This window comes from Haliotis rufescens, unplaced genomic scaffold (genome assembly GCF_023055435.1).
Source record: "Haliotis rufescens isolate VD_foot unplaced genomic scaffold, xgHalRufe1.0.p SCAF_121, whole genome shotgun sequence".
NCBI lineage: Eukaryota > Metazoa > Mollusca > Gastropoda > Lepetellida > Haliotidae > Haliotis > Haliotis rufescens.
In genome coordinates, this window is record NW_025963804.1 from 534,130 (window position 1) to 558,395 (window position 24,266).

Here is a 24,266-nt window from a genome sequence, read left to right on the forward strand (position 1 = left end):
ATCTTCATGGGTCCATCTCTAAATGATCTTGTCACAATTTAAGTGATGTTGTCACGATTTAAGCAGCATGCACCAGCAGAAACACTTGCTACTTGTTACATGGATTCCCCTCAATCCCCAAAAGCCTGGTACACTTGAACTACTTGTCATCAGTGTAGAAGACTTAGCGTTATCTCGATTACATGTCACTGTGCTTATAAAGAAGCATAGTTTGCTCAGCATATAACATGTATAAAACAATGGATATTAATATCAGTCTTACCATATTTTCAAAAACCAGTAAAAATTCATCTTGTTAGCATGGTAAGCATGGTAAGAGACTTGTGGTACTTTATAGCTGTGATTAGCCTGAGAGTATCAGGGTGATTCATTACACAGCACATCTTCAGCTGGAGGATCATGAATATTATGGACAATTAGACGGAGAACCAATTTCAGAAATGAAAAAAAAAATCTTCAAAGTATCTATAGGAAAAAAATACCCCTTTGACTATCCATAAAAAAATATATATTTTGTTTTATTTATTCTGCCCAACAATTATGGTATAAGATCATTTAAAAAAAATGCTATTTCTGTTTCAACCACCTGCACTAAAAATATCCAAATCAAGTGGTAAAAAAACCATTATTCGTAAAACTTTTCATTGTCACATAAAGAGGTGTGCTGTATTACTGGTATTCCACGGTTATAATACTCATGAATATGTATAACAATATGTTTTGAAAATACCGACAAAGTACGATGTATGGATCCATTTTGAACTAAAAAAGGAAACATGATCAGAAAATTCAAGATAATATTGCAGTGTACAAAATGTCAACTTTCAGTCCCGACAAACTTCAAGATCTATGGGGTATTTTTATTCACGTTCAAAAGGGGCACCATGTAGGTTGGTGTTAAAGTGTTCGCTCATAACGCCAAAGACCCGGGTTCGATTCCCCACATGGATGCAATGTGCGAAGTCCATTTCTGTGCCCCCTGCCATGATATTGCTGGAATATTGCTAAAAGAGCGTCATAAAACTCAACTCACTCACTCACTGATGTTTGTAGGGGCGGTCGGGTAGCCTAGTGGTTAAAGCGTTCGCTCGTCACGCCGAAGACCCGGGTTCGATTCCCGACATGGGTACAGTGTGTGAAGCCCATTTCTGGTGTCCCCTGCCGTGATATTGCTGGAATATTCCTATAACAGCGGTGTAAAACCATACTCACTCACTCACTCACTCACTGATGTTTGTAACAAGTTACAGATGAAAAGGCGCATGTAATATATTGTGGTACATATTGCATAAACTGCAATACGAAAGTCAGGCCAATACGTAACATATACGACACACTTTCCATGTCGTAAACCTTATATTGAATACTGCTAGCTGAACCTCATTCAACACACGCACACATGGTTAACCTCAACTCAAGATCGTAACTGTTGATATGGTATGTAAAGTGGTAGACAAAGCAGGTCATCTTTGATGTGTCAAGTACCTGCACTTTAACTATCTAGCAACAATCTTCAATACAGAGAAAGTCAAAGCCATTATCATGATTATAGTCATTATTAAGTCAGCACCATAATGCAAAAATATGTTTGTTCAAATTACAAATATTGAGAACGTTTTTGTGTTTCATTTTCTATGGTAATGATGGAAACAATTCATCAATAGGGCTGACAACTTAGACTTTATTTTAAGCTTGGGAAGGGATTCGTAACCATATCACTTCTCTTGGGTCTTCAACAACACCATTTCCTTAGGCCTTTAATCAAAATCATTAGGGACCAGTCATTTATTAGTCATTCATTAGGGGGCAGAGGGAATTATTGAAGGTTACCAAAATGTATGACAGTCTGAAGGGGAGGGAATAACAAATAATGCACATATTTGGAAAGGTGGGGAGGGTCATCCGAAAATATCCGAAAATATGACAAGCATTAGGGGAGGGTCAATATTTTCAGTACATTAGTGCATCAAAAACCTCTGACATCTACACACTGCCCCCCACCCCCCACCCCCACCTTTAAATAACGGAATCTTTAATCAAATGCATGAAAACACTTAAATGACAATCTGAAACATGTACATACCTTGCTAATTTCAGAAACAATTTCATTAAAATCAGGTCTTAGGTATCGCTACCGCCAAACAAAGATCTGAGGACTTCCCAATACAGGTCATGTCAGAACGAACTTTCATCCGACCAATCAGAGCGTCATATACCAGATCAGGAAAGTGACAGTCGGAATTTGTTTTCTAATCATGCAACCTCGAAGGGGTATTCCGAACGACAGTTATGGTCTTTAGGACTGAATCCATACAATTTAGTCCACCTGTTAGCCATTCCAAAATGTACCTTTGTTCAGTTTTCAAATTTTTAATCAAGAATTTGTCAAAATATATTTCGAAGTGTAGTCACCAGTTTGAAACTAGTGACATAAAGCATGAGAAAGCTACCTTCTGATTGGCTAATGTTGACTTCTTGTAAGTCAATCCATTGGTCGGTCAAAGTTCGCGAAAGGTCAGTCTGACGTGACCCGTAATGGGATGTCCTCCGATCTTTAGCGGTAGTGAGAACTAAGATCAGATTTTAATGAGATTGATATCAGAAAAAGCTTCAAGGGAAATTAGCTGTCAGCATCTAATAGGATGTTACTTTTAACATCTCTTTCTGAACCAAAGGCAGCAAACTAATGGGACATGCTCTTCGTCGAGCACCCTAAACTCCAAACACCACTTAGTTCAAGTGTATGTGTTAACGCCTTCACACTACACAGCAACCTTGGAACAGTGCCAATTATACCTTCACAATTGAACTTGGAAGGATTCCAGGAATGCACCCATAGTCAGTGTTGCCCCTTTCTCTTGTATTCAGTGATACCTACTGTCCCGCCCTTCCGAACATGGAGGACACCAGGGAAGTGTGTTGTACATGTTGACAAAATGGGTTACAAATAAGTCACCTGTAACTATCCAAGTCTGAGAATTGAAACCCTGATTGAACATGCTGGGGACATTTCCCCCATGTCGCCGTGGCAGAAGAAACATTCATTAGCCTTCAGTGCGGAATCCCGCTGGCGACAAACGTTTTTCATGAAATTGTTTGATCATCAAGATAAATGATCGGGAAAAAAGAAGTTCCATCATTGCCAAGTGGTGTTTAACTAACAATTCAGTTAGTTAGACCATGACCAAAGACAAAGGAGCCATGGTTTGAGTGATGATATGGGCTCAAACTACGAGACACCTGCAATTCCCCAATACGAGGGCATTTCTTCTTCCGACAATGTTGCTTTTGTCCGATGATTATCATCAAAACTTTGCTTCCTAATCATGCTAATGGATGCATGAAGTATTTGGCAAATTTGAGAAGTTTCCACGTACCTTAGTGCTAGAATTTGGAGAATGATCGCATGCAAAAGATGCAACATTATTAAAGAAATTTATCAAATTTGTCTTGACAGTAAGTGTTGATAGATTTTGTTAACATTGTTTCATAGATCCCTGTGAACAGTTAATAGAGACTAAATAATCATCCTGTATGCAGTGACACTCATCTGTCAAACAAGCATCTTACAGATTGCTGCAGTATTTGTCCAGATTCAACATAAGGAGGGCTGGAGCTACATCTATATGACATTTAGACTCTGTGATGTTCATGCAGGGGCAGTTTATTAATTATGTGTTAGCACACATCTTTTATTTTTCACTGCCCCTACAAAAAAGCAGCCGGTCTAAGAAAAAAATTAAACATGAAAGTATTTATTTTTGTTATATCTCCCGATAGTTATATAAACCCTGTTACTTATAGAATACAAAATGTAAACATGTTATACAAATTCCATGTCTATTATCAGTGATTCAAGATGCCACCTGCAGTTTTAACTCAACAGCAGTCACTTTAGTAAATAAATAAAGAATGAACATTTATTTTTATTTCGACAGACCTTGAGTGGAAAAGCTGGAATAAATCAGTGAAACATAAAATTAGATAAGTGTGGACTATGCTGTTGAATGATCTCCATACTATGACCATATTTACAGTAAGTTTCACTAAAACATGTCACAATTAATACAAAAATATACTGTTTTAAACACAAAATCAGTAGAAAACTGAAATCTTTTGGAGATATTTTGCCCTGTTGATGGGGGTCTAGAAGGGAAACCACTTATGAGTTTTTTGGGTGCGGTGCGGGGTTGCATCCCCCCTTTTTTATTTCGAAAAAAATCTTTATTTCTGTATAAATTACCACCAAAGAGAATAAATAGATCTTAATTGTGCACCCCCCTTTTCAAAAAAACTCTATTCGCCCATGAACAGTTTCTAAGAATACCACATTTGACATCCTTCTAGAACCTGCTCCACATCATCATATGTCCTTTATTAACATAAAAATAGAGAATTCCTTATGGTCAGTAGTTTTTAATAATGTTACAATGCAATGAAGTATTCATTAGCTTAACCTAATCAAAACCAAAAATTAAAGTTCTCTTTATAAAGTGTCTACCCTTACCAGACGTTTGAAATGTCCTGGGCATGTCACTACGAACTGTGTCAAATATTATGGACCACTGTATGTAAAAGGAATTAAATAATAATGAATTCTTTCACAGAGATGTTAATTTATCATAAATGTCATTTCGACATTCTCCAGGCAATCCATGATCAAGAATGTATCCTTGGTAGCTTTGTCACATGGCCCAGTTAAACGACAGTTACGTTCCATTACTCAAGATAATATATATATACTATAGTTTATCATGTTTATAGCCAGTGATAATGGCTGTCCAGGCAGCAAAGACGTATGAGTAGTAATTTTCTTCACCTTTGACATTAAGAGTTTTTCAATTTCATTAAATTCAAATGCAGAGCTATACAGATAAGCAAATTATTTGCGTTAAAAAACCTCAGAAAATATTCAAACCCAATTACTTTCAATCAACTTGCATACAGAAACGCATGCATTCAATGAAAAACTCAAATGTTTAGAAACAGCTCGCGTATGTGGAAGTCGTCCGTCAGTGTTTACGTCATTTCAAGAACATGGTCTCGTGAAAGAAATTAAAAAATTATTCATGATTAACATTCATAATAGACCAAATGACTGAGAACCATCTAATAATATCTCTCAACATGATCATGTTGCTATTGATGAAAAAATATCAAATATAAGAATAAATAATGATTATAATTAAGTCTTTGAAAGGCATTTAGAAGAAGGAAGAAGAGAATTTATGGCTGTCGACTTCTTTAATATCATGTTCAGTGCAAAGATGTCATCTCTGAAGTAACTTAGTTAGATTTGTACGTCATTCACACAAACTTCAGTCACAATTTTTTCTTCTTTTTTATTTAATATTTCGAGACAAAGTCGCTACAAATGGATATTTAACCTAGAAATAGACCAGGGGAAACCCTGATGATAACAGACAAGCTGACTTTGTTCGAAAAATGTATTTATATGAATATCACCAATGTTATGTTCAACAACAAAGATTTATAAGGTACTTTATTTGCCGGTCCACAGGGACTGGCAGTCACATGAATTACCGGTCCAAACCTAATTTTACCAGTAGAAATCTGGTAATCACAAGAAAACGGGAACGCTGATGTGTGTACATATATTGCTCCCCACTTCACACACAAGATGCATGCTCAAAGCATTTTTACCTAGGTCCATGGATTAGTGTGCACTCTGTAATCATTCTCATCTTATCTGGAGTAAACAAGCCAAGCTGGCTGCCATGTCATTACTCAAAATATAATCAAATAAAAATCCCCCCCCCCCAAACTGCCTTGTCATTACTCAAAATATATTCAAATAAAAATATTTTAAAAAAATAGAAAAAAATGAACCCCCCCCAGCTACGGTACTGTGCTCCTATGGTATTTGAACCCAGGGACCCCTCAGAACTTCCCTTCTTAACATTAGGGTTATGACAAGGACACCATGACTCTCATGTTCTACTTTGGGCACCGCATAGTGGTCTCTTTCAGATGAGAAGATTGTTTTAACGAATCATTTCTGTACAATTAGAAAAGGAAAGACTTGTTCCCTGTGAAATCAACGCTCCATGGTGCTTGTGTTGTTACAAAAACTGTAAATAACAACTGATCATGAAAAAACATGACTAGCGTAACCTAAATCTTCCATGTGGAAGCCAATATCCCAGTCTCCATAACACACTGATCTGTCTGTCATTAAATATTCACAATCAAAATTCCATTGGAAGCTCTCTTTAACTGTCAGAGAGTTTTCAATGTGCAAAAGCTGTTACTATTAACATGGAAACATGGCAAATGTCCAGTATTCAGACTTAACATGACAGTTCATATTTGAATTTATTAATTATTATATGTACACAGTATTCATGGTATTAGCATGATTATTACCAGATACTTAGAGTACTGAGGTTACCGTAGAGTTATCTGTATGAATTCCTTGACAGCCATGTTCTAATATCATTGTCAACATGCAAAATGCCCCTCCCTTAATAACCCCCACTTACCTAATAATAATAATAATAATAATAATAATAATACAAAAATAACATCAATTCTATTCTCCATTAAAGTATTTAATTATCAGCAAAGATTAATAGTAATTAGATCATGATATAATTGTTACTGGGATTAGCATAATTAGACCACTACAGAGCCTACATGGCTAAACATGCTAAAGAGAGTGAAATCTTTGATTTTGTTGTTTAACGTCATACTCAGCAATATCCCAGCTATATGACAGCGATCTGTATATAGTTGAGTCTGGACCAGACAATCCAGTGATTGACATCATTATCGATTCGCGCAAATGGGATACGATGACATGCATCAACCAAGTCAGCGAGCCTGACTACCTGATCCCATTAGTTGCCTCTTACGACAAGCATAGTCGCCTTTTACGGCAAGCATGGGTTGCTGAAGATCATTCCAACCCGGATCTTCACAGGATCTTTGGCTGCTAGTCTGGAAAGATCAAATGTCCTAATATGAACTCCAACATTTGACAAATAGGTGGCCTCATTTGATACTGATTACAAAAACAGGTGATAATGTTGATTTAACCTCACTGTATTCCTGCCTAAACACAGTTTTCTAGAATGCCCATGTTGAATTTTGTTCATTTCCTTTCAACATGTTCAATACAATTTCCATGGAAGAGAGTGGGATGTTTTTGTTGATGGCTATAATGTTATTCCATATGTTGTATCTTAGCAACTGGGGTGTAATGACTCTTGAACTCACAGGAATTTATCCAGGATTCCAAACAAACCGCCCTTGGCAGGCAATATGGGAACAAAATGTTATTTTGCTCACATTGGTCAGTGAAATACAAGTCAAGGCTTCTTATTAATAACATAGCCCAAGTTACATGACAAGGCCAAAACAAATTAATGATTAAATTTTCATACAAATTTTTCCAAAATGGGGGAGGCATTGTTAAAAAATATTGCTCAAGGCATCTGCAACCAATAACTGATGACAATGTGATTTCCATGAATCTTGAGTGTTTGGTTGGACTATGCTCATGGTGAGTGAGTGAGTTGGGTTTAACGCCGCTTTTAACATTATTCCAGTTATATTACGGCGTGTCAGCTTAATGTGGGAGGAAAGCCCGAAATGATGCCGGTCTCAGACGGTTACCACTTCGGTGAAACCCACGAGCACGGGTATGGTGCTGACAAACCTAGAAACATAATAGGGGTGAACCGGGATTCGAACCCACAATCATAGGTTTCTGGTGTGCCCAAGGGACGCAAGTCTGCACAGCGAATCGCGGCACCTTAGGCGACTTGGCCACCCGTGCCCCCACTATGCTCATGGTGTATTGCAAGCAAAGAAAGAAGGGACCACAAATACCTGCCCTGGGTTTATCAAGGATTCTTAACTAAATGCCCCTGGCAGGCAAATTAGCAAAAGTTATTATTTGGTTCAAAATTGAGATTTTTTGAAACTTCATATTTTCTTAAATTCTGAGGTATTTTGAGATTGCATTGTGTGCAATGATATATATAACAAGCAATAAAACCTGTTCCTATTTATTGGTGATGTTATAGGTGGATACAGGTTACTTCTACAAAACAATAAAATTAGTTATGAGTAATATATATACTACATAGTAACATGAATTGGAAATTCTTTAGTTCCAAATTGGGAATTTTTAATGACATTTGCCCAGACTTTGTCATCGAATAACGGTCTCTCAGCAGGTGTAGATAAATCCCTGCATGCTGGTTCTGGGGGATAATAAACTCATTGAAGACAGGTTGTTTGGTAGTGAGACAGTGGGGTTTAAAAGTCATGAATATAAACAATCCAAACAATATAGAATGACATGGTTGCCAAATATGTTTTATGAGTGTGTGATTGTAAATGTATTTTACAGATCATATGCATGGATTAACTTCATCAGGGAATAAGCATCTGGTAATAATCATGATAATTAATTAACATTAAGAGAATGATTTATAACTTAGTCTTAGATTTTATATGCACTAACATGGTATGGCAAGGACAATGTAACCTTTTCAACGAAAAGCTAGATTGGGCCATGTTTGTCATGACTTTCTCACTATGACCAAACTTACACAACTAAAACTGCTAAAATAGAGAAAACAATTAAATAGACTTAATTTCCAAGAAAATTCATTTAATCAACACTGAAGCAGAAGGTGATATATCAAACTGGAATATAAAAACTGGTATTAATTTCAATGTCTTAAATTTCTACTTTTTTTAGGCCCTTAGTACACTTTGAAACCTTTTCAAGGGTGACCGGAAATATTAAGAGTCAATCCACAAGATTATTTTTCCAAGTACATTCAAGGAGGCAATGTGCAGCAACACTGCTGACACCTCTCAGAAGTTTGATCTTCAAACAAGCCTGTAGGCTTAAGGGGCTTAATGAAAGCTGTGGCCGCTTATTGCATCTATCACATGTTTAATCAGTACTCTAGCAATACCAATTGATTTGCCTTCTTATCTTCATTTGCACACAGTCCAAATAAGACTTAATGTCTTGAGAATACATGTTTAGAGTTGTAATTGGGATATATTATCATGTATACATGTCTGTCTTATGTTGTCTACTTAAGGAAGTGTTTTAAAGATTTTTCATCAACAGCAAAATGCTATTATTTAACCCCAAACACACCCATCCTATATGTTGTCATATGTTAAGTTTTTAACTATAAATTCAAATAATAACAAAACAAATTCAAAATACATGTAGTGTATCTGATCTTTGTTTTTTCAATTATTACCAGATAATTAAAACATTTTACAATATAAAGCACAAGCAATTATTGAAAGTCGTAACATTTGTTAATCTCACGTCAATTTGACATGTTTGATATCAAAGAAATTTAACTAGGCCTACTCCCAATAAACGAAAGGATAAAGGTAAATAGTTTTATTTATTCAAAACAGCGAAAATACACGTTCCTACAATTTCTGATAACATTGCCATATATATAACGCCATCCTCGCGGCATGCACTGACTGGCTACGACTACGACAGCGCCGAGATCATGCAGCTTCAGTTTGACAGTTCTCAGTCATGTTCAAACGGTATTTCTGGTAAGTGCCAACTTTGTCACAGCTACTGGTTTATGACTTCAAACTCAGTAATTGATAAATTAACACCTACCTTGCATGATAAACACATTACAATGCTTGGTAATCCAAATCCACCGATGTAAAACAACACAGCACTCCACATATAGGAGAGTCAGTACACTTAACGAACGACTGGCGGGGAGGAGCGCTAGCTGGTTTCCAATCACGTGATGTAAACGAAGTGCTTGGTGCGAGCAATATATACCCCTACTCTCTTATGAGGGAATCATAATGTAAGAGGTGCTTGAACTTACGTTGATTTAATCAATTGAGAGTGGTTCGTGATTTTATTAGAGAAAAAGACGACACTGCATATCATCACGAAGTAACGAGATTGAACAGGATTGTTTACTAGCAACAAGATGGCGGCCATCAAAGAAGAGGAAGTCGAGAATATCGCTTCAATAGAAGTATACTAAATTACTACAATGCCTTTTTAGATTTTGTTTTCAGAATGCGCATGAATGATGTAAATCGTATATTTACATATTGTGTTTGTATCGTTATGCAGTTTAGGCTCATGTCCTTTCTCTCAAACAAACAGTGCAAATGGGGGGAATGTACGTGTTCCTGAGAGCAGAGACCATAAAATAGGCCTAAATTACTGAGAATGAGGTCTGATAACATGCAAACCGCATGATCTAGATATCATATAGGCCGTTTTGGGTTTTCCATTCGTCATGTTGGATCTGAAAGCAGGGACTGAAAACACCAGTCTCCCGAATGTATATAATTTTGTGTCAGCGTAACCAGCTATTTGTTAGGAATAGGACAACTTGCACAAGTTCATGAACCGCTACGCGCGATCAGTCAAATGTTTACCTAGCCGAGAGTCAAGTCATGACTTGCGATGTACAGGCCCTGGGTTTGCATTTGTCCAAATCTGTGCATCAATGCCATCAAGATTCATCAAATGTTTAGCCTATCTGCACCAGGTTTTTCAAATCTCTGAAGCAGTCAAGCATGAAATAGCTGAAGAATGATTACGCAGTGTGTGCATTTCTTTAGTAGCTTTTATTAATTGATTTGTTTGAAAACAAATGTTTATTGTGCTTTTGTCAATTTCAGAAATCCGCTGGACGTCAGAAACTTGCCAAAATCTTAAAGTTGAAGGAATATAATGAAGAAAATGACTTGAAAGCAGCTATATATGTTGACTACCTGTACGACAATGTAATGTTTGCTGCTGAGAAGGGGTTTTCATGGCATCAAGTAACAGTCATCCTGCAGTTTGCACTGGATTTCCTACAGCAGTGCCAGGGTAAAGCAACAAGCTTGTATATCAAATAACATACAATGAATAGAACTGGAGGATACATAGCACTAAAGCTGAATATGACTGTAGGATGTCTATATATTCTGCACCACAAAAAAATCAGTAAGACAATAAATTAAATAGCTCTGGACTAATTATATGCAAACATGATTAAGTGGGAACAAGATATATTTGGTACATTCATACTACACAAGAAAAGTTAAAGAACACCCGATTCCTTCATATAACTATATTTGATCTGTAATGGCATTACACATTAACTAAAGTCATATAAAAGAGTTGGCTGTTCTTTAACTTCTTTTGAGTAGTATATATAGTGTTTATTTCACATACATCCTTTAATGAGCGTCATACACTCTGTGTTTGTATTAAAATACACTGAGTAAAATGTCAGTATATTTTCTTCACCATGTTGAATCATAAAGGAAAGAAACAATATCCTTTAATAGATTTTATTTGTTTTGCCTATCAGCAACTTAATAAGTCACTTCTCTGAAACCTGAATCTGATAATATATTTTCTGTGTAGTAAGGTCAACTAGGAAATAATCCAGAATGAAAATTGAATAAAAATGGTGCCGAAGGACAAGTTCGGGACTCCAAAGCTTTTGTCACCAATTGTTTCAATGAACAACTGAGTATTCTAATCATTTTCAGGGAAACCCCTGTCTAGTGCAATACGTTGCTTCAAGGATTTATCAGGGAATCTGGCACAAGTCCTTGGTGAACGCAATTATAAACAGTACACAGACTATGTCTTCTCCACGTTTATGACACACTACCAGCTGTTTACCTACGTGTTCACGCAAGACAGACAGACCAATGGGCCATATGTGTCACTTGCGGTCAACGTCCCGATACCACCCGAGGAACTAACAACCAGCAAACCTGACCACATCTGGCAGTATGAGAAGAAAATCGAGGGTCTTGATGATCTCGAGATGACCAAGATTTCTGAGAGAATTCAAGTAAAGGAGAAACTGATGATGGAGGATGAAGGTCAACAACTTGCTGTCCAGGAGAAGATCTTTTCTTCAGATCTTCCACTCACAAAAGAGGTATTTCTCTTGAATGAAGATGTCACTGAATTGTTAAAAAAAACACAATTTAAAGCTTTTCATGTTTATGACCATCTTTTACACTTATGAAAAATGAAATCTGAAATTGTTTCTCTGCGTGACCTGCACAAGTGATACACGTTCAATGACCTGGCAATCTTTGTCCAGATACTATTTATTGCTTCAGCAGAACTCCAAGCAGTTTCCATGTTAAGTGTGAAACTGGAAAATATTTAACATTTCTGTGTCATTTTACAAAGATGCCAAATTGAAAAAATAAAGAATTTGAAATTTTGTTTTTGTCTCCTCCTACAATGCTGCAGGTAATTTGAGGATAGTATACAGTGTGTCGATTGTTTGCCAGTTGCATGAAGAGGGTATTACATGATGAACCAGATGTTTACCACATGTTAATGTGTTATCATTGTGTGTTCTTGCAGAGTCTAGGTGAGATGATCCGTGATGTGATGCAGGCATACACAACATCAACAGCAGCAAGTCTGAAAACAACTGTACAGGAAGTTGGGGAAGATCTGAACTTGATGCTGGAGAAGACGAGCTTGCCCCGTCCACAGGCACTGGGTAGGTGAATGACTGATACACTGTGCCATGCTGTCTGCCCCACCCACAGGCACTGGGTAGGTGAATGACTGATACACTGTGCCATGCTGTCTGCCCCACCCACAGGCACTGGGTAGGTGAATGACTGAAACACTGTGCCATGCTGTCTGCCCCACCCACAGGCACTGGGTAGGTGAATGACTGAAACACTGTGCCATGCTGTCTGCCCCACCCACAGGCACTGGGTAGGTGAATGACTGAAACACTGTGCCATGCTGTCTGCCCCACCCACAGGCACTGGGTAGGTGAATGACTGAAACACTGTGCCATGCTGTCTGCCCCACCCACAGGCACTGGGTAGGTGAATGACTGATACACTGTGCCATGCTGTCTGCTCTACCCACAGGCACTGGGTAGCTGAATGACTGATACACTGTACCATGTCTGCCCCACCCACAGGCACTGGGTAGGTGAATGACTGATACACTGTGCCATGCTGTCTGCTCTACCCACAGGCACTGGGTAGGTAAATGACTGATACACTGTACCATGCTGTCTGCCCCACCCACAGGCACTTGGTAGGTGAATGACTGATACACTGTGCCATGCTGTCTGCCCCACCCACAGGCACTGGGTAGGTGAATGACTGATACACTGTGCCATGCTGTCTGCTCTACCCACAGGCACTGGGTAGCTGAATGACTGATACACTGTACCATGTCTGCCCCACCCACAGGCACTTGGTAGGTGAATGACTGATACACTGTGCCATGCTGTCTGCTCTACCCACAGGCACTGGGTAGGTAAATGACTGATACACTGTACCATGCTGTCTGCCCCACCCACAGGCACTGGGTAGGTGAATGACTGATACACTGTACCATGCTGTCTGCCCCACCCACAGGCACTGGGTAGGTGAATGACTGATACACTGTGCCATGCTGTCTGCTCTACCCACAGGCACTGGGTAGGTAAATGACTGATACACTGTACCATGCTGTCTGCCCCACCCACAGGCACTGGGTAGGTGAATGACTGATACACTGTACCATGCTGTCTGCCCCACCCACAGGCACTGGGTAGGTGAATGACTGATACACTGTGCCATGCTGTCTGCCCCACCCACAGGCACTGGGTAGGTGAATGACTGATACACTGTACCATGCTGTCTGCCCCACCCACAGGCACTGGTTAGGTGAATGACTGATACACTGTACCATGTCTGCCCCACCCACAGGCACTGGGTAGGTGAATCACTGATACACTGTACCATGCTGTCTGCCCCACCCACAGGCACTGGTTAGGTGAATGACTGATACACTGTACCATGTCTGCCCCACCCACAGGCACTGGGTAGGTGAATGACTGATACACTGTGCCATGCTGTCTGCTCTCCCCACAGGCACTGGGTAGGTGAATGACCGATACACTGTACCATGCTGTCTGCCCCACCCACAGGCACTGGGTAGGTGAATGACTGATACACTGTGTCATGCTGTCTGCTCTACCCACAGGCACTTGGTAGGTGAATTACTGATACACTGTGCCATGCTGTCTGCCCCACCCACAGGCACTGGGTCGGCGAATGACTGATACACTGTACCATGCTGTCTGCCCCACCCACAGGCACTGGGTCGGCGAATGACTGATACACTGTACAATAGTGTTATACATAACACAAAACTTGCAGAAATTCTGCAAAGAAAACATTTAACAATCCTACTAAAGCCTATCCACTGTCATTGAATATACATCAGTTTGTCTTTAAACTCACCTTATGTTTATTGCAACAGAACATCTCATGAGAATATTCATGAACATATTTGCCTGGATAGGATATTGTTTGACAAATGTAGGAAACTTTCATTTTGTAAAAATTAATGAATGAAACAGATTTGATAGATATCTGACTGAGGTATGTGTGTCCTGTGTAGCAACATCATGGAAGGGGCTACAAACTTGTTCCCATTTGTGTAAATGAACCAACAGTGTACTCTTCACTTTTACCTCAGAAACCTCACACGTGTCAATTGTTCAAAGAAACTTTATATAAATGGTGGGAATAGTTTTGATGTGTCATATTCTCTAAAGTAGGGGAGGGGCCACTAAATTCAGGCATGACAGTTTGGCCTGGTGTTGGGCTTACAAGAGTCAGCCGATCGTGTGTTTGAATGTCTGTACAGACTGTGACCCTTCATCATTCCTGGTCTCTTGGTGTCATCGAAATAGAGGACATTTATGACCTGTTTCTCTTTGGGGTTTCCTTCCATATTAAATTGACAACTGTGATGTAGCTGAAGTACTCACTCACTCACTCACTCACGCACTCACTCACTCACCCACCCACCCCGCAAACTCACTCACTCACCCCGCAAACTCACTCACTCACTCACCCACTCACCCACCCACCCCGCAAACTCACTCACTCACTCACTCACCCACTCACTCACTCACCCATCCGGCCCGCAAACTCACTCACTCACCCACTCACTCACTCACTCACCCACTCACCCACCCCGCAAACTCACTCACTCACTCACTCATCCCGCTCGCTCACTCACTCACTCACTCACTCACCCACCCCGCAAACTCACTCACTCACCTCACCTCAAACAGAGATCATCATGAGTGATGACTTTTGTAGGAAATCATGAAGAAATGTTCTCGACGTCAATTATGGATGTGTTAACGAGCTGCCACTAATTACGTTATTGTTTCTCTAGGCCCCCCACCACGCTACAAGCTCCGCACTCCAATCACAGCTACAGCGGCTGGCAAAAGTCGACAGAACAAGTCGCATGACTCGGACCGATCAAGTCGCAAATCTCTTAAATCAGCCAAATCTAAAACATAAGGCTGCCATTAGCCAGTTGCTCCAAGATGTTCCCAGTGTCCTCGACTGCCTGACCTGGGGTACATGTGGCACCTCTCCAACTGTGATATTTGTTGATGAGACGTTGGACCGATCACTTGTCCCTGCTGCAGCACTAGTTGTGATTGCTTGACAATTAATGGCAGCATCGCAGCAGGATGGTACAGGCTGTTATGGTTTTGCTGTGTAATTGGCACTGCACACAGCATGCTGAGTGGGATTGCTCTTTCAGAAATTATGTACCAAACTGTGATTTTTTTTTGTGTGATTAAAAAGTGTCGTTATAACACATTTGTTTATTGTTTGTTGTTTTTCATATTTGATGAGGAGCCTTTGATGTGTGTAATTCTGACAACTTATATTTTTGGACCAATTTTTAAAACAGTTTTATTAATTCTAATCTGATGGAATATATCTTTAAGGGAAACACTCAAACTTTGAAAGTATTAAAATATGGATGGCGTTTTTCTTTGCAGATTCAAAATTTGCTTATTATGGACAATAACCTTGACTGGTTTGACTTGTGTACAGCACTAATTGGCATATGGTAATTATGCGGGCTAATTGAAATAGGGCTGATTTGACAACTGAGAGTTAGAGTATTATTGCCCTTTAAGGCTTTTTATTCATTGAGAAATATTTATAGTTTCGTTTGAAAGAAACACAGCAGTGTTTTTTTTAAATTTTGGTCTTAAATATTATTGTCAACGTTGGAATGTCAATAATAATCCAATGGAAGTCTGCCCACTGTAACCAGTTCGTAGTTAATCCCCTGTGAGGTGTGTTGGAAGATATTTTATGACCGCTTCAGTTTCCCAAGTGCAACTATTATAAAAGATTGAATGACCAACTGGCCATGGAGTCATGCGCAGAACGACCAGCGTAAATTATTGGACGAGAGAAAATGCACGAGTATTGCACAGAATACTTTCACGCATCGTCCAGCAAAGACACTGGAGTTACGATAGGACTTATTGCAGCTGTTGTAAAGTCAAATTGTTTATTTAGTCGACCGCCTCCGTGGTCTAGTGGTAGAGCGTCCCTCCCGGAGAGCGGAATGTGTTTGATCCCCGGCCGCGTCATACCAAAAGACGTTAAAAGATGGTACTTGTTGTTACCCTGTCTGGCGCTCGGCATTAAGGGGCTAAAACAAGGACTGGTCGGCTCGGAGTCAGTATACTGTGTCTGAGTGGGTTATTCATGTTAAACTGCAGCATGGTATCTCAGTGAGCTAGCACTATTAATCGGCATCAGTCCGGACTAGTACAAGCAGCCACACAAACACACACACGTACATGCACGTGGCTATATAAGTGCAATAATCTTGGACGCGACGTTTAACCCCACTTCAGCTCACCTCACCTGTATATTTAGTGGGCGGTCGGGTAGCCTAGTGGTTAAAGCGTTCGCTCGTCACGCCGAAGACCCGGGTTCTATTCCCGACATGGGTACAATGTGTGAAGCCCATTTCTGGTGTCCCCCGCCGTGATATTGCTGGAATATTGCTAAAAGCGGCGTAAAACCATACTCACTCACTCACTCACTGTATATTTAGTCCATATTGCCCTAAAACTGCGGATTGCATTGATGTTTTCATGTCAATGCAACACGTTTTTCAGAGAAGGTAATTCACTCATGATGTTAATAAACAGAGACATGTTTTTATGCATTTTCATTATTTTAATTAACAATTTAAGGGAGAATGGGGGCACAGTCGTCTAAGGCGTCGCAATTCGCTGTGCAGAGTTGCGTCCCTTGGGCATACCAGAAACCTATTATCATGGGTTCGAATCCCGGTTCGCCCTGATTATGTTTCTGGGTTTGTCAGCACCATACGTGGGTTTCACTACAGTGGCAGACATCTGAGACCTGCATCACTCCCACATGACACTCCTCCGTGATATAACAGCTCTTTCTCGATTTCGTTGTGGCTTACATGATCTATTTATTGAAACGGGCAGATGTGAAAGTATTGCAAGAGAACATGGACTTTGTCGGATTTGTAAAACTGATTGTATTGAAGATGAATGTCACTTTTTATGTGTATGTCCAGTGTATAATGATTTAAGAGCAAAATATCTAAATAAATATTTCTACCGCAACCCAAACGGTAACAAATTTTGTAAATTAAATACTTGTGATTGTACATAAACTATGGGAAATTTATCAATGCTATGAAACTAAGACATTGTACTATAGGCCTTTGGCCTTATCAGTACCATGAATAAAGATTGATTGATATGACTGGAATGCTGTTCAAATAACTCTGAGACGAGATGAAGAGAAATAATCACATAATAATGAACAAATACATGTCCAATATTGAATGTAATTTGGTTGTTTTGAAATATTCTTTTGGCTATTTGATTACGTAAAATTGATGCCAAAAAGGTGCGTGTCTTGTCCAGTAAAGATACACGGTAAACTATCTACATTGTTTATCCACCCGTGACATTATTTACATAGACACATCGATCAGTCGAAAACGATGGAGCCAGACACCATAGAAAATGAAGGTTTTCTTATGGCTGATTCATGCCGTCAGAGGAAGAAGCCAGTGCCGAAAGACCCTAATGCCGAATCCCTTTCAAATGATTTTTCAAAATCGAAGCAGTTTCTCGTGTAGATCTAATGGCTCTGAATCTCGCAGTGGGGAACCGTGAAACTATTTAGAATTTTATCAACTCCGACAAATGCGAGGATAGTCCGGAAGGTCTTAGAAAATTATTTCCACGATGAAACTTCGGCGAACGTTTTTAAGAAAAGTACCTATATATGCAATCCCTGCACCGCCAATCCCGTGCCAAATGGTAAACCATAAAATTAATCCAGAAAAATTACAACATTGATCATTGAAAGTCTGCCGTTATATATGAATCTATACGATTTTTAGCGCTATAGAAATTATCATTTATTAATATTACAGTAAACTACGGTTATAACGAACTCGAAGGGACCACTAGCTTTAGTTTGTTATAACCGTAGTTCGTTATAAGCATATATACAGCATAACTATAGCAAATAGTCGGGACAAAAAATCAGTTCGTTATATCCGTCAGTTCGTTATAAGGGTGTTCGTTATAAACGTACTTTACTGTATATGATAATCTGCCATAGATCTGAGTTTTCACCAGTATCTGCCCCAAATGTGGAATCTGTCACAGATCTGAGTATACGCCAATATCTGCCCCATTTGTGGAATCTGCCTTAGATCTGAGAATCTACCATAGATATGAGACCTACATATATATTAATCAAAATACCAGTGTCGTCTTTCTCCGACGTTGTCAAAGACATAAAACCAACGTCAAATAGATGGCGTCTTTTTTTTAGCTAGTCATTGCATTTGATGATAAGGCTAGTGCTCCATTAATAATTGTGTAACACTAGACAAATTTCACTTACGCAATCAGGAGAATGTTGTAATGTGAGTATAAATTTACAGGTTAGACAGTGCCATCCATTTTTTAGGAAAATGTGCGTCAGAAAAAAACTAGGCATCCAGCGGGTTAAATTCAATCCAACACACTCATTCCCAAACGGAATCTCGGTTTTCAGGTAACAGGAATAAGTAAAACACGTCGGCTTTCAATTATGTTGTAACTGTTTCAATTCGCGACATGGAAGACGTGATTGTAATGTATATGCAAAGGTAAAATCACGTATCAAAAATAACATTGAATCCTCATACACATTTAACAGCTAACTCGGAATACGACAGGGTTGTATGTTAAGTCTACGTCTGTATCCTTTCTTCATTCACAAAGTAGCATCTCAGATCCAGAGTAATTGTACAGACTGGATTCAGTTAGATCCGGATGTTTTCCACTTGTTCTTAAGGCTATTTACTGATGACATTGTGTTGTTTTCAAGTACAAGTAGCGATGTACAAAAACAACAAGTCACGGATCTTGAGGAATGATATTATGAGGAATTGAAGTGAACAGTCAATAGGTTAACAAAGTCGTCTGAAGAATCAGCGGCAGATTAACCAAAAATGAAAAATGTACAAATGCAAAGTTTAGAAACAAATACTTTCTAGCAACGTAATACTATTTAGGTGTATATCTTACAAACCGATAAATACAAGAATGTTATCATGTGAATTCAAACGTCTTTAAATTTAGGTCTTTGTTAACAATACTGATACATTACTTTAACAGAAATAGTCAAAGTTTATTTAATGTGACACAGAAAAAAAATCGTAGTGATCAGACCCAACTGATCATAAAAAAATATTTGTGTTTTGAACTGTAGGTCAGTGGCATACTCAGTATAAATAAAATAAAAAATATGATTGATTACAGATCCACTGAATAGCAAACGAAACAACCGTTAGGCCTCAGCAACGATTCTGACTAAAATATATAAATATCAAGAAATGGCAAAAGTTTTTGTGACGCTGTTTTACATTCAAATTGCATGTAAAGATTAGATAATATAGTGTTGTGAATGTTAACGACAGTCACATATGACACTAAAACAGAAGATGGTATTGTGCATGATTGGAAAACCTCTCGGGGGTTCTGAAATGCATCTCCACCACAGCTCGCCTGTATAGAACAAGGTGAGGTGAAATTGGAGTTGAACGTTGCGGTCAGGATTATTTCACTAATAAATAAGGGGTGAGAAGCAGAAAAAGTTCTGAGTATAGCTATGATGGCCCGCATTGATAGAGTTTGTTGCTAATTATTTTTTCAACATAATCCGATCCGAGGACCAGACTCTGCTGTCAACGATACTGCATTGTCAGGATCCCACTGATGTACAAGGCTTCCTGACCGGGGAAGATCCGGGTTAGAATAGGTCTTCAGCAGCCTAAGCTTGTCGTAAGAGGCGACTAACGAGATCGGGTGGTCAGGCTCGCTGCTTTGGTTGATGCATGTCATCAATCCCTATTGGGTGGCTCGATGCTCATCTTGTAAATCACAAGATTGTCTGGTCCAGACTCGTTTATCTACAGACCGCCGTCATATAGCTGGAATATTGCTGAGTGCTGCGTTAAACAACAACAAAAAACAAGGCTTCCTCATAATGGTGTACAATGTCGACCACAGCAGAAAGAACGTCATCATTGATTGCATAATGCTTGCCAGACAGTTCTTCCTTCTGGTGTAAATCTGAAATCTGATGAATACGAAGGATGTCCAAAAAGTGCAAAGCCACACTCATGCATTGCAGCCATGGCGACAACAGACATGTGCACAGGTACATTGTCCTGGTGCAAAGCACCTTCAGTGAGTTTTCCACGAATTTAGCCTTGATATTCTCACGCAGTTGCCTGAGCAGATTAGCATAGTTCGCGCCTTTAATGGTCCGACTTTTCGGGAGGACGCCAACAAGTAGCATTCCTTTGGAATCCCAGAGAACACCACCACCTTGCCAGTTGATGGAACAGACCTTTCCTTCGTAGGAGAAGTCGCTAGATGCTTCTACTGGTTTTACTCTTACCCTTCGGATGATAGTGGTGAAACCAAGTCATATCCATGGTTACAAATCGCTCATCAAAACCAGCTGGGTCTGCTTTAAAATGTATATTATCTCAAGAGATGATGAACCTGGAACATTTCCGATCAGGGGTCAGAAGCCTTGGAACCCATCGTGCTGAAACCTTTGTTATGTCCAATGTATTCCTCAGAAAGATCTCAACTCTTTCATGAGAGAGTACCTACTTATGTGACGTGTGGTGAGAGCTGTCGATCATCCACAATCGCATGCATTTTATCAACATTTTCCTAAGTGGTGTCAGTTTATGATCTGGCTATCTTCAAGGTTCTCTCTTACCAACTTCCCCGCCAACCTCTTAACAGTGGAACAGGATGGAGAACCATCCTCTGACGCTGACACCATGGACACCTGATGGAGTAAGCCCTTCCAGCTGGAGATGCTTGACGACATCGCAGTAGCTCATTTTGTCCATTTTCCCCAGAGAATACCTTGTCACTTTGATGCTTGCAGAAATAGGTTACCTGTTGGATCAAATGCAGCCTGTAACCATGGACAGAATGGTACTTGCAACCATGCAAACTGTTATGGGTCTACTATAATGTTTCGTAGTTTTCACTTTTCAGCAACTCCTCGTTGCGACATGTATGGTTTACTGGTTTTACTGGTTTTATAATGCTAGTCCACTGAGATATCATGCCGCTATTTAACATGATACTCCATCATGCCCATTGAGACACTTTATACTGACTCCGAGCCGACCCGTACTTGTTTTATCCCCTTGAAGCCGAGCGCAAGATATAGGTATAAAGAACCCATGAGTGGTTTTCATTTTGATTGACTAACAGCTTTGATATTTCCTGGTCACAGATCGTCAGTGGCACCAACAAACCTCAACCCTACTCAACGCACTTCTCTACCCCACTCTCCCTACAAGTCAACCCCACTCCCCTCACAACTCAACCCCAATCCAAAAAAAACCCAACTCAATCTCGCTCCCCGAGCAAGCCCGCTCCCCACGCCAGCCAACTCTGCTCTCTGCTAAACTCTACCCCTCTTCGCAAAACCCAACTCCTGTCACCACACAACTCAACACCACCACCCACACAACTCAATCCAACTCTCCACACAACTCAAGCACGCTCTCCGCACAATTCAATCCCGCTCTCCACACAACTCAACCCCGCTCTCCGCACAATTCAATCCCGCTCTTCGCACAACTCAACCCCGCTCTCCGCACAATTCAATCCCGCTCTCCGCACAACTCTACCCCGCTCTCCGCACAATTCAAGCCCGCTCTCCGCACAACTCAACCCCGCTCTCCGTACAATTCAATTCCGCACTCCACACAATTCAACCCCGCTCTCCGCACAATTCAATCCCGCTCTCCACACAACTCAACCCCGCTCTCCGCACAATTCAATCCCGCACTCCACACAATTCAACCCCGCTCTCCGCACAATTCAATCCCGCTCTCCGCACAACTCAACCCCGCTCTCCGCACAATTCAATCCCGCACTCCACACAATTCAACCCCGCTCTCCGCACAATTCAATCCCGCTCTCCACACAACTCAACCCCGCTCTCCGCACATTTCAACCCCGCTCTCCGCACATTTCAAGCCCGCTCTCCACACAACTCAACCCTGTTCTCCACATAATTCGATCCCACTCTCCACACAACATAACTGTATTCTTATGAATAATTTCGAAAATACGATCAAATAAAATAAACATTTTAGAGACCGAGGTATATTAATTGTCAAACAGAATAACTGATTCAAGGGCCACTTTAAAGTAAATGGTATTCCACTGTCAAAAGTTGTAAATATTTTATGTGTGCTTACAGCAGTCTTCAAACGTAATTGTTGAACATACTGTGAACTATATTGCATATTTACTCCATTTTGTCAGCCATACTTACCTCCCTTCACGAGTCAATGGGAAATACATAAATATATGTCGACAGCAGATTTACTATTGTATCAAGCAGCACAGCAAATTTATAAAGAGCCTTCAGTGGATGAGTTAGTGAGTTAGGTTAACGCAGCTTCTTTGAACAATAGTTTTCAGTTGCAAAAGCCATGGTGACCATTGTGCAGCACGCCATCGACCACATTGTCATATTTTAATAATATCTTCAAATCCAAATGTGTACACTATATAGTCTGGATTCTCTGAATAATGTTGGATTGTAGAGAGCTACTAATTTGAACTGACGTGTTTTAATTTGGAAGCCATTTATGTTGATGTTGATCTAAAACACAATCGCATTACTACAGGCTTTCACATCAAACTGACACGCCCATTCGTGACCAGCTCGTGTTATTCCGGGACAAGCCGAATAGCAGGTTACGGAAAGGGGCGAGTGGTGACGAATGTGGCACGCCGTGAAATAACGGAAATATCGTTCAACTCGGTGTTAAACCACACTCACTCACTACAGGCAACAATCAAATGGGTTAGTAAGTGTTTGATTTATGGCTTCTAGATATGCAAATTTTGATAGTTGAAATATATCTGAAATACGATCATGTGGTCATTTCAATTCACAAGAAGAATCAAATCATATATAATTATATATATTATGAATATATTATAAATATGAAAATAATTATCATAGTTACATATATGATGAATATGGATTGTGTAGGCCAAATAAGTCATGAAACTTCTTATGCAGACACCCTCATTGCAACTTCTGTGAGGTACGCCAAAGGATAATTATTGTAAATTGAAGCTGCTGTAAAATACCTCTTTGGATTGACATTAATTGAGATATTGAGAAATGGTTTTGTGCCCTCCTTTATAGATTCTAACAGGACTTGTTTTAAACACGTTTAGAGTTGAAACATAGATAGAGCCTACACGTTGAACTCCTAAATATTTTCTATGTCTAGGCCTCATTCCCAGGTCAAGGAACGTGTTTAGTAATATGAATATATATAGTCAATCATTGTAAAAACGTAATAAAAGAAATAAAATATAAAAGTATAACATACTTATTGGTAAGCCAGGATAAGTTGAGTTGTGACCTGACAATTAACCCTGTATAACTATGTATGATGTCCGCCCACTGGCGCGTACCATTGTGAAGAAGGGGGTAGCGCGCACGCACGCACGCACGCACGCACGCACACACACACACACACATTCACCCGCACTTATACCTATAATATCAAACACATTGAGAATACACAAAACGTAACAGATATAACATTTAAACAACAAGACCTGTATCACCACTAGAAGACATGGATCATGGATATAAACCGTATCGTCAATGTGTTGTGTATAGAGAGAGAAACATGGTCTGCATTACAGGATATATCTTCCAGAAGTGGAGGCACGGCTTGTCTAGTTGCCTAAAGCGCCGCAATAAGCTGTGTAGAGTTGCATATTTTGGGCGTGCCACAAACCTGTGGTCGTTTGTACCAATTCTAG

General features: G+C 39.7%; 2 protein-coding genes across 4 annotated transcripts in view; one reads left to right on the forward strand and one right to left on the reverse strand.

The window, feature by feature from the left end:
- LOC124136194 (lipoxygenase homology domain-containing protein 1-like) overlaps positions 1-9,786 on the reverse strand; it is a 111,854-nt gene extending 102,068 nt beyond the window's left edge. For both annotated transcript variants that reach the window (XM_048393918.1, XM_048393917.1), the window contains exon 1: positions 9,644-9,786. The gene's annotated coding sequence lies outside the window, so the exon portion shown is untranslated. The remainder of the gene's footprint in view (positions 1-9,643) is intronic.
- LOC124136195 (uncharacterized protein C8orf74 homolog) lies at positions 9,763-15,671 on the forward strand. Of its 2 annotated transcripts, none has more exons than XM_046502053.2 (5): positions 9,763-9,845; positions 10,681-10,873; positions 11,545-11,945; positions 12,386-12,527; positions 15,230-15,671. In XM_046502053.2, exons 2-5 carry the CDS (start codon positions 10,789-10,791, stop codon positions 15,358-15,360), a joined length of 759 nt encoding a protein of 252 aa, XP_046358009.2. In that variant the 5' UTR covers positions 9,763-9,845; positions 10,681-10,788; the 3' UTR covers positions 15,361-15,671. The 2 variants fall into 2 exon arrangements, with proteins under 2 accessions (XP_046358009.2, XP_046358008.2); XM_046502052.2 differs by lacking the exon at positions 9,763-9,845 and adding an exon at positions 9,870-10,022.
- Positions 15,672-24,266: the final 8,595 nt, after the last annotated feature.

Coding starts and splice junctions, on each gene's coding strand:
- LOC124136195 (XM_046502052.2), top strand. CDS start 9,975: ATGGCGGCCATCAAAGAAGAGGAAGTCGAGAATATCGCTTCAATAGAA. Junction 11,946..12,385: donor ATCTTCCACTCACAAAAGAG/GTATTTCTCTTG, acceptor GTGTTCTTGCAG/AGTCTAGGTGAGATGATCCG. Junction 12,528..15,229: donor GCCCCGTCCACAGGCACTGG/GTAGGTGAATGA, acceptor TTGTTTCTCTAG/GCCCCCCACCACGCTACAAG.